Here is an 11,399-nt window from a genome sequence, read left to right on the forward strand (position 1 = left end):
GCTGCTACGCCCTGCGTCCAGGGAACATCCGTGTGCTGTGCCGCGTGAAGCCTGTCCTGAGGGAGGACCAGCAGGAGGACGGGCAGGCGGTCGTCGTGACAACTAACCCCGACAATGAGTCGGCCGTCATCGTGCTGCACAAGGGGAAGAGTCGCACGTTTGAACTGGACAAGGTGTTCCAGCCTCAGGCCACTCAGGAGGAGGTAACCCAAATCTGGGATCTGCAGCCAATCCAGCAGCACCTTCCTCTGGCAAACGCCGCAATGAGACGCTCAAGGTTCTGCCGACTGACTGGAGTTTGCGTTTCAGGTTTTCCAGGAGATTGAACCCCTCGTGACCTCCTGCATTGACGGATATCATGTCTGCATCTTCGCTTATGGACAGACAGGATCTGGGAAAACATACACCATGGAGGTGCGGTGAAGGAGCCTACTGAGATTCTCTGGGGCTGTGTGCTCACCCCCTCCCCCCGGCCATGATAAAATATGGGAGATTACTTATGAGACTAAATGAGAGGTGCGGTAGGTTGTTGTTTGTAGAAACAATGTCCAGTATCAGAGTATCTTACAAAAGAGGCCTCCAGCGAAACTTCAAACAATGCTGCCGTCCATAGTCTGTGATACAATCCAACACATAATACTGTTCGTTCGTACTGTTCATCGACTTACCCTGCTGATGTTTGCCATATCGATGAAAAGATGAATGGAGGGCATGTCGGACCATTTTCAGGGCACCGTGGAGAACCCAGGTATCAACCAGCGCGCTCTGAAGCATCTCTTCAGTGAGATTGAGGACAAGAAGGACATGTGGACCTACTCTGTCAACGTCAGCTCGGTGGAAATCTACAACGAAGTTCTCAGGTATCAGCACCTTTGTCCTCCTCAGTCTCAGTGAAGCCATTATGACCATTTTTCCCAGTGTTATATCGCTTAATCCCGTTGGTCAGCTATCTGAAGGTGTTTTTGTGCACTTCTTCATGTGATCTGCAGGGATCTGCTCAGTAAAGATGGAGAGAAACTGGACATCAAGATGAACCCAGATGGCACTGGCCAGCTCCATGTCCCTGGTCTTAGGGTTACTGAGGTTAAGAACTTCAAGCACATTAAGAAGGTGGGGTACTCAACAGCTGGGCTCATGTTAATAGGAAGACTAGTCGCTCATCACAATCCTTCTATAAAATTGAATGTTTTGTTTAAATTAAAACATATTTTCACATTAAAGTGCAAAGTGCTGTCTTTTGTTCCATTTAAAAGTTGCAAAAATTGGCATACTTTTGACACCGTGCTAAGTCTTATTGTGTGTTATCGCTTCCTCAAATGGCTGTACTTGATTCATGTTCTGTGCAGATTCTGGCCACGGCAAAGCGGAACCGGGTAACTTTTGGGACCCAGATGAACCACAACAGCTCTCGCTCCCACGCCTTGCTGACCATCACTGTGCTGGGAACAGACCTCATCAGCGGCACCAAAACATGCGGTGAGACACTAGCAACGTGCCTAGTGATGAGATCATTGCATGAACTGCATTTGCATTGGAATGTAACAGTGCAATTACATTGATGAGAAATTGACGGAAAAAGTCATCAAACTGAAAACGACATACAGCCGTGTTTCTCCAAGTTGCCCTTGCAAGCACTAGTGTTTTCCGTACATCCACCTGTCTTCTAATCACGTATCCTGGACAGCATCATGGCTGCCTGGAGTTCATTCAAGGCAACAGAGGTGGACAGTTCAGGTCTAGAAAGTAAAAATCCAGACCAAGATTTTGATTCCACCAACCAGCTGAGTCCTCTGTGACTACAACTCTTTATACTCAACTAGTTGGTTGAAACAAAATCATGGTTTCTGGACCCGAACTGTCCACCTCAGCGAGGCAGCATCGGCCACAAGACCTGGGCCTTGCGTGGCTCTGGAGGAGAGGTCCGTGAGCAGTAGTTTGCCGGTTCCTTGTACAAAAGCATCTGCCAAGTAAATAACTATGCAGGATAACAATCCATCACATGGCACAAACACACACACCATAATACTCTGTGGGTGATTTAGAGACACATTAGCCTAACTGCATGTGTTTAGACTGCAGAAGACACTTGCACTGCAGGCACTGTATGCATGGCATTAATGTATGGCAGTCTTTCCCAATCCGGTCCTCGGGGCCCCACAGTCGGTCCATGTTTTTGCTTCCTCCGAGCTCCTGGCCTGTCTTTCGGTCCCCAAGGGCTGGACTGGGAATCACTAATGTAGGGTGTAATAGTGAGAGACTCATGGTACTTCCTGAACATTATCTCGGAGAACACCGTGCCATAACGTCCACCGCACACACAACCATGCAGGCAAGCTGAACCTGGTGGACCTGGCTGGTTCAGAGCGGGTGTGGAAGTCCGGGGCAGAGGGCGAACGCCTCAAGGAAGCCCAGAACATCAACCGCTCCCTGCTGGCGCTGGGAGATGTAATCCAGGCACTGAGGGGCCGGCAAACACATGTGCCGTTCAGGAACTCCAGACTCACCTACCTGCTGCAGGATTCCCTGGGCAAGGGCAACAAAACAGCCATGTTAGTGCAGGTAAACATGTCCGTTCAGTGTTCTCCAGTTTTACTTCATTACCTTTCTTTGCAGTGATTTTCAGTTTTCACTACAAGCGTGTATAAATGCTTCTCAATTTACGATGGTGTGATAGTGATGCATATTCAGTAGTGAATTTTGATCTGTTCCTAGTTTAGTCACATGCAGTACTATACAGACGCTCCTCTGCTTACGAAAGAGTTGCGTTCCGAACAGCTGTTAGTAACTTGAAATGTTTGTAAGTCATTATTCAGCGTCATTTTAAGGGTATATGCAAGTACAAAGACCTAGGATGCTGGGAGTTCGCACGCTACACTGCTGCGCGGCGGGAGTAGCGGCCAGAAGTACTGGGCGGAATTGACGCGCAGAAAAAAAACTAAATTGATGTTGCGGACAGGAAACGGGAACCCAACCAACACAATTTGGACTTAGTCTTCTTCGTTCGTATGTCTGAAAGTTCGTACGTTGAGGAGCGTCTGTACTACCGATGCCAGGAAATGGCAGCATCCATGTAGCCAGATTTGCAGTCTCTGCAGCATAAACATCTCATACAGTGTTTGACAACATATTGTGTGGAATTTTCTTTTCTCTGTGTTTAACCAAATTTTCCCAAACTCAAAAGTCTACGAAATGCTTAAGTGTGTTACTTGCTTCTGGCAAGAAGAGAAAGAGGAAAGCGATTACTTTGGGATGAAATTTAAGATTACTGCCCAGCATGAAGGCAGCAGGTCTGTAATGGCCTTAATTAATGCCTCATTTAGTAATCTAATCATTCATATTCGACTTACAGGATCATCGGAACGTAACCCCACTGTAAATCAGAGTACCTGTACCGTTTTGGTTCCCCATTTCTTTGACCCTGTTAGAAAACCCGTCGTAAAGAGTTTAGCAGAAAGCTAATTTTGTACGTCATATTGGTAATTTAACTTAAATGGACTGATCACTTATCCACTTTAACACTGTTTACGGTTCAGATTTCCGCCCTGGAGAGGAACGTGGGGGAGACTATGTGCTCGCTTAAGTTTGCCCAGCGGGTGTGTGCGGTGGAGCTGGGGCCTGCTACGCAGAAGATCGACAGGACAGCCCAGTGCGAACAGTGCTCCTGAATCGACCAGGGCCACCAACCGTCTCGGAGGACTACTACTACTCCTGGGCCTCGAAAGCAGACCCAAAGATCTCAATACTGACTATGAGCCAATCCGTCGATTCCTAGGTGGACAGCCCGCGGAGGCCTTCCGTCATCATCAGCGGTTCTCCAGCAGACGCAGGAATACGAGTGCTCCATCGGGAACCAAAACCTCAGCTCAGAACAATGAGGGCCTCCGAATGGTGAAGAGGACAACAGCAAACAGCTTTACAAACTTCCAGCCTAAAAGCAGATACTCATGTCAAGTAGAATAAGGAACCTCCTTTTAACACTGGTCAGCAGGGGGCGCTGTGAGTGCAGAACATCTGGGTTTTTGCATGTCTTGGCTTTCAGAAATGGCAGCTCCTCAGTCGACTTGCATGCAAAGAACTTGAATGCTGGAGCCTCAGTGCCAAAACAAGTTGTACCTCACTGACCTGCAGTGCACCCCGACCCCCTAACAGTGAACATTCTTGGTTTTACTGCATTTACAGGAAACCAGGGCAGGGTTGGCTGATCTCCACTTCAAACAGTCACAGCAGACTGCCCTGTCTTAGCGCAGTTATCGCTCTCTCGCTATTGTGAAGGGGTCCAGCCTCTAGAAATGAGGTACAAAAGGAAAGGCATCATTCGCCTGGGACACTGTCGCAATGTTATTTAAAAAAACAACCAATGTAAAATATATGGCTTCGCCCTGCAGACTGTACCCTGACAGTCTGACAGTGGAGGTGCTGAGATGTAATAGCACCATATAGAAACGTCTGCTTAGGAAGTAAGACTCTGCTTTTGTGAAGTTTGAGGTGCAGCAGGTATGCAACACAAACCAAACATGAACCTTAGTGTATTTGCCATTTCTTACATGTGATTTTTAGCCCTTGGGAGAGATTTAGTCAGCTATCATGTTACATCTGTAGTACAGCGTTAACCTTTAAAAACATTCACGAGATTCTTTTCAACCTCAACTGAATCCTACATAGAATCATTTTTGGGCTTTTAAACGCAACTGCTATTAGTCAGTGATTATTTGGTATGTTTTATTCTGTAGAAATGGTTCTAGAGTATATTTAAAAGTAGTTTTATTTAGTCAATAAAGCCTCCCTTTAAGATGCATATGTACAGTATATATATATATTCCTATACACACCCGACTTGTGACAAGCTCTCCAAGTCAGTGTCCCTCGAGCCTGCCCTCGGGGACCCCCACAGCCCTCGGGGACCCCCGCAGCCCTCATGTTTGCTGCCACATAGCTCACCTGAACCAAGTAATTAAGTATAAACCGATCAAGAACAGCAAATATCAGGTACAGGTGTTCGAGAGCAGAGAGCCAACAAAAATGTGGACTGAGCGTCCAAGGACTGGGTCGTGTTATCAAGTTAAATTTCCAGGTCTATGACATAATGGTAAAGTCAGTGCACTGAGTTTCACAGCCAGAAAACCAGTAAAGAGAAATAAGCACCTTAATGTTTATGTGACTGGGTGTACTGGGCAACACAGGACTCTGGCTGCTGCAAAAGGTGAAGCGGAACCAAATGGACATCGGCACAAAGATACCGAACTCAAATCATCACCTTGTCAAAAAGTTAAATGAGCGTCAAGTGAAACATTGTCAGCAATGTGACCAGTGTGCCAACGACGTAGAGAGCAATAAACCAGTAAAAACAAAAATGTACGTAACTGGCTATTTCAGTCGTGTGTGGTATGGAACTAAGAAAAATACTTCATGGAGTTAACAAGCATGTACAAGAGAAATTTTGAAAATTCAAAATGTTTACTTGGAAAAATATGTACAAAATTCAACAACAGATTCTCCTCTGAACAGGTTATTTTCATATATAATAAAAAAATCAGCTCTGAGGGGTAAACAGCAAGTCCAGTATCACGCTGAAGTCAAACACCTTCTCTCTGTCCGGCCTCCAGCATAGATGGCTGGTAGTTCACAGCCTTGGCCTCTGATGACACCAGGTCTTAGAGTCAGCTCCCTCGACCAGGTCCCAGGGCTCAGTCCGAATCCCCTTCTCCTTCCTTCACGGCTCCGACGGCACCGGCCAGCTCCGCCTCGCTGCCCTTCAGACGTTCCCCTGGAGGAACGCAGAACCCAGCGGATTTACACACGCAAACATCCGGCAGCTAATGCTAACCCAGCAGACACAATGTAGCACGGCCTACGTCAGAGTCACTGTGCTGATTACTTTACTTCATAACGATAATGGATGTTGTAAAGCACCATAATCTCCTTGGGAATTAAAGGTCTAAAACACTACAGCTGTACAGCTGACCTTTTGCAGATATTAAACCACAATATACACTTTCATTTTTAGCCTTCCATTCACAGAAACTGCCTCACAAGTCACAGCCTGCGACAGAGGGCTGATACAGGCCCATCAGCACCCGGAGCAGAGACCTCTCCCTCCCACTCCCACCAGATGCCACCAGCTGACGGTGCAAAACTCCAATGCTGAATGTCTTCACAAAACCTTGAATCAGATTTGTTTTGCATCCTGCCACTTTTGAGAGCGCTTCTGCAAATGTCTGACTGGAGAACCACCATGAGGTCATCTCAAAGCGCCTTTAAAGCCCTCCAGTCCTCACGGCACCCACAGAGGAATTAGCCGGGAAGAGCTCTCTCTCATCACTTACTAAGGAGTGGCACATCCTGGCTGCCACAGATTCTAAACCTGATCCTAGCACCTCGTGCGGCCTGCCTGCCCCCGACATGGGAAGCGCTCCCAGGCCCTGACTCACGGATCAGCTCGGCAATGGCCTTCTGCGTCCGCTTCTCCAGCTTCTCCAGCTTCTTGGCCACATCTCTCTTCAGATCCCTGCACGTGAAGCAGCAGAACAGGACACGGTGCGTCATGGCCGGATTTAATCCTCACCATAATTAGGGCCGGTAATGAAATGCATTACAGAGGATAAAACAAATGCTAATAGAGAGTATTATGATTTATTATTACTAGCCCTTACCAGTCAGGCTTCCGGGGAGCGAGGTTTACCAAGTCCTGTAGCGAACCAAAACAAAGATCAGCGTGTGACTTTAGACACATACACTCATGTACCCTCCATGCCACTGTCACCGTGCAGCTCCCAGGACTCCCCACTCACCACTTCCTCAATGACTGGCTTGGGGGTCGCAGCATCCAGCTGCTCCTTAACCTTCTCCTCCACTGTTGTACAAGGAAACGACAATCACACCTTCGGTTAAACCCAGCGTGATGTACAGCATCTAGACAGGTCTTAACATTCTTCATTATTCCTTCCCTGGGAAGGGTACAAGGTAAGGCACAAATCTCACAGGACCGCTGCGGGATTCAATCTGCCAATCCCATGTCAACACGACCAGTGTAATGGCCGGGATTAATTCAGAGCCCTCACCAGATGCAGGTTTGGCCTTGGGGACCTGCCTCTCCTTCAGTTCCTCATCCTCTGGTGTGTAATTTCTCAGTCTTAGTTCTCTACAAACACAGGAAATGACATTAAAATAACGCGGAAAAAAGGACCACAGACACACAGTGAACCAACCACCAGATGGCTCTGCTATGTAGTACTGAGACACACCAGCAGGGGGCAGCACATTCCCAGATAACCAGTCACGTAATACCAATAAATAGTGCAAGTGTCCACCCTGCTTACACAAAGGGAGTATCCAGGAGGTGGTGTGCGGGCAATGATCTGCATGAACACACAGGGAGCGCGCCTTACATTAAAGCTGTCTAATGGAAGATTATAAGAAGAGGATAGAGGCTTTGTAGGGAGTGACGATGTTTTTGGTAAACAGAGGGATTAAGGTCTATATGTAATGAAGCTTCTTAACTGGGAACCAGGCCCGGGGCTGTGCAGGTATAAATCTCCTTCTCTGACTCAAAGGTAAAAATTCACTGCCCTCTTTTGCTTAGCATCGGGTACTGGGGGTGGGGGCGAGAGGGGTCACATGACAGTGAAATGAGGGCTTTGAGAACAGGAAGAGACAACGGCACCCAGCATCAGTCCTCCACATACTTTACCTTCATACTTTAATCACCTTCTGTAGAAAAAAACCCTTCAGAAGATTATACATACACACATACACATATACATACATATACACACATACACACATATATATATATATATATATATATATATATATACATATATACACATACACACACACACACACACACGTTTTCCCACATCTGCTGACTCATTTTTGCTGAACCGCAAACCAAAAATCTATCAATATTCAAAGTTAGCAGCACCAGAGTTAAAGATATAACCAGTAAAATTATGGAGATAATTGCATTGGATGTGATTTTAATTCATTATTAAACCTAACCCACAGAGTTTTTTGATTCTGTGGAAAACATAACGTCACGCTGCTTGCTTGGCAAAATTCACCACTGACACCACACACACAGCCGCCTACATATGCATTAGGCACCAGATCATCAAATTGACTGTAACCCTAATTCATTCCTCTGCTACTTGTGTGTTTCCGTACACATATGGGAGTGCTGTGGGCACACCTGTGTCTCTCTTCCACACCCTCCTCCTCTTCCAGCATTCTCTTCCTGTCCGGCTCCCCATCTTCTGGAACATTCCCCTGTGGGATTAGAAGCAGCGGAACTGCAGTAAACAGAAACCTCATCTGGATCTGCACACTGTCTGATTCCTGCACATGCCTGCCGCTGCTGCGCGTGCGCTACGGTCGTCTCGTAGCAACTAACGCGAAACCTCGCGCCCGCATGCAGTTCATTTTAAGTGCAGAAGACAGCCAAACACTGCCATTCCCTTTCAGACCCATTACCTCAGTAATAGCATCTGCCATCAATCAAAACAAAAATGGTTGGGGGCTACAAGTGAAATGCTTTCTGAACGTCCCCTTTCCAGCGCGTTTTTCCTCCTGGCACCGACCGATAACAGTATTTACATCCTTCAAGGTGAACGATTCAAACATCAAACAAAAGTATATCTGTTAGGCTCTGAGGCTGAGTGACGCAGATTTAGTTAAGCCGAGCTCTCAGCTAGCAGACGGGGAGGCACACTTAAGGCGAGCCGCGCTGAGAGCACTGCAGGCTGTAGGAAGGCCCCGCAGAGAGCCGAGTCATGTAAAACACGGTGCCGAACATGACACCTGCCCCGGGACTCCGGGCGCAGTTCAGCCGACGTTGACTGGAAGGCAAACAAAGCCGCCGCAGCAGGTCAGACCGGCACTGCAGCAACCGCCAGCTGCAGTTGGACGCCGATGCAGGAAATGGCCCAGAGCACAGAGGACAGAACACGGCGTTCCTACCGCTAAATCCGGCTGCGATACGTGTACGGTGTCAACGAAAGCGACGGCGAATTACAAGGGTGCGTAAGGCGGCGTACAGGCGCGCAAGCGCAATGGCGCAAAGGAGCCCAAAACCTTGGGGACGCCAAACAGCTGAGTGGCTTCTTCAAAAAGAAAATCATTGCTTGTGTTTTTATCAATTAAATGTACTATACAAAATAAAGGCTCAAGACTTATAAAACCGAAATCTAATTTTAACCTACTTTAAAGAGCAAATAAAGGTTAAAAATGTACTGAAAAAACGTTTCGTAATGTCAATTGTGCAGTTCACTCAACCGGCGATTACATCAAGTTTAATTAGGTAACAGACTGAGAAAGACAGGCCAGTCTCTGCAGACCGCATAAATAGACGACAATAAGGCATTACGTGTCACGTCTCTCGCCGCTGTTCCAGTTTCACCCCTTCGTGTTTGGGATAGTTTTTCGTGCGGTGACGGGGTCTGCAGACATCGGCGGAGTCGCCTGGACCTCCACACGCTACCGAGGGCGGACAAGTAGCCTGCTGGCCTCCAAGCAGATTCCAGCTAGCAAGCCATGTCTTAAGCTACACACAGAAATATCTGATTGCCAGGCGTCTCACAGGAACTTTCCACAATGGATTGAGAAATGCAAAATATAAGATTGTCACAACTGCATTTCAAATAATATGGAGAAATTAAACATGCTTTTTGTGATTAAATTCCATTTCACAGATTTTGCTTTTCATAAAAATGATAAAGGGAGAAGTATCATAACATGGGAAACCTTCCCCTTTGTAACGCAGCCATGTACTAGATATATGAAATAGTTTAATTAAATGCTATCGGGTTTCCTGAGTGCATGCGCAGCGTCCTGCTATAAAGTTTCTTCCTGTACACTGGATTTTAATCTGCCTGTCATCGCTTGCCTTTAGTGAAAAAAGATGCATCAGTTTTTCCGACCCTATAGTCCGACTCCTCGACGTCACGTACAGCCGGCGCGTGTGGGGATCAACAGAAAGTCATTAGATGTATTACTGTCAAAGAATGGTTCCACAATAAACCTGCCGGCAGGGGCATTGCTAGACATAAAGCTATATTGGGGCATAAGCCCCCACCCCCCATTACACATATTTTTCGAAAGCAAAACGTGAGATTTTACTGGGGCACAGCACATAAACGTGCCCCAGTAAAAGGGGTTTAGCGATGCCCATGCTTACTGAATAGTGGTGAAAACATTATAACTTTAAACTTTAATAACATGGGTAAGTTAGCTCCCTAATAAGTTAACAGGCTCTCTTTCAAAGCTATCAAAACTTCATTTTACAGACAAACGGGGACAGAACACGAGCAATATCGCCAGAATTCATGTGTATAATAAAACAAACCACACCAGGACGACGTGAATAACTACACTGTTGTGCATGTATTATTCTTACATATATACATATGAAATCTATTAATAGCCACAAATAAGTTATTGCGGGATATTTATTGTGTAACTAGTGCAAACCAACACAAACTGGCTAGCAACACGAAGCATGCTTCGGTTTAGGCCGCAGCACTTGCAAAACGTACTACAGCTCTTCACAGACCTCACAACTTCCTCTTTTAAACTCGCCATTTAACGAAAAACGTTTATTGGAAACTCACTTGTAGCTGTCTGGATCTTAGTGCCTTTAATCTTTCTTTCCTTTTCAAAGCCTGCTCCTGAAGCGCACCAACCACCGGCTCCATGATATGATGGCGGCTGACGAAGTTGAAGGCCAGATAGTCGATACAGGCAGAAGCAAAAGAGAGCCGAGTAGGTCGATTTAACTGCACTTGGGAGACTGGGGCTGTAAACCGAGCTGACTTCGTAGTGATTATTTGCATACTATGTTAGCCCATTCGACAACTGACATTTCGAAAATCGAAGAGAATATAATCTTATATCCTGATCCACTTGCTAATTCGCTTAGAAGGAGTTGGTCCGTACAATTGTAAAGCGATTGCTTCATTTAAAAGCTTGTTTCTACATTATATCATACCCTAATTCCATCTTCATATAGGATTTTAAATTACATCTGCTCCCACAGTATTGGTCAGGATAGGTGAGAACCGGCGATAAACGAATCTACATCCTTGCGTATTACTACACGTGTACGGGTAAGCAACAGCGCACGTTATGTAGATGTCCGGTCCTCTCTTATTACCACACTATCAATCAATGTAGCAACTTCCATGATTATGTAGAATTCAAACTCAATGGTGAATATTGTTTAATCGCACATGTGCATATACTCTTGAAATCTGAAGTAAACGATGCTGTACTGTATACTACACAAATACGAAATTAGATTAGATAAACCTTATTTATTCCAAGGCAAAAATTCTTCCCATATATGGATCATTAATACAATGAGCTCTGAAACCGACATTTCCTCCATGTCGCAGTACAAATCACTT

General features: G+C 46.1%; 2 protein-coding genes across 2 annotated transcripts; one reads left to right on the forward strand and one right to left on the reverse strand.

Annotated features, from left to right (window-relative positions):
• Positions 1–3: 3 nt before the first annotated feature.
• On the forward strand, positions 4–5,351 carry LOC125730361 (kinesin-like protein KIFC3; the record flags this gene model as incomplete). Its single annotated transcript, XM_049005776.1, has 7 exons — positions 4–203; positions 310–414; positions 730–860; positions 990–1,110; positions 1,347–1,476; positions 2,330–2,559; positions 3,534–5,351. Coding segments are annotated over 7 exons (1,049 nt in total), but the record flags the coding sequence as incomplete, so codon positions are not given.
• Positions 5,352–5,435: 84 nt separating this feature from the next.
• On the reverse strand, positions 5,436–10,921 carry LOC125730365 (coiled-coil domain-containing protein 12-like). Its single transcript, XM_049005779.1, has 7 exons — positions 10,605–10,921; positions 8,189–8,265; positions 7,059–7,138; positions 6,789–6,850; positions 6,651–6,685; positions 6,429–6,505; positions 5,436–5,764 (listed from the first exon to the last, which is right to left on the reverse strand). The coding sequence occupies exons 1-7, from the start codon at positions 10,824–10,826 to the stop codon at positions 5,685–5,687; spliced, it is 633 nt and encodes a 210-aa protein (XP_048861736.1). The 5' UTR covers positions 10,827–10,921; the 3' UTR covers positions 5,436–5,684.
• Between the last annotated feature and the right edge of the window lie 478 nt (positions 10,922–11,399).

Source organism: Brienomyrus brachyistius, unplaced genomic scaffold (assembly GCF_023856365.1).
Source record: "Brienomyrus brachyistius isolate T26 unplaced genomic scaffold, BBRACH_0.4 scaffold1195, whole genome shotgun sequence".
Classification (NCBI taxonomy): domain Eukaryota; kingdom Metazoa; phylum Chordata; class Actinopteri; order Osteoglossiformes; family Mormyridae; genus Brienomyrus; species Brienomyrus brachyistius.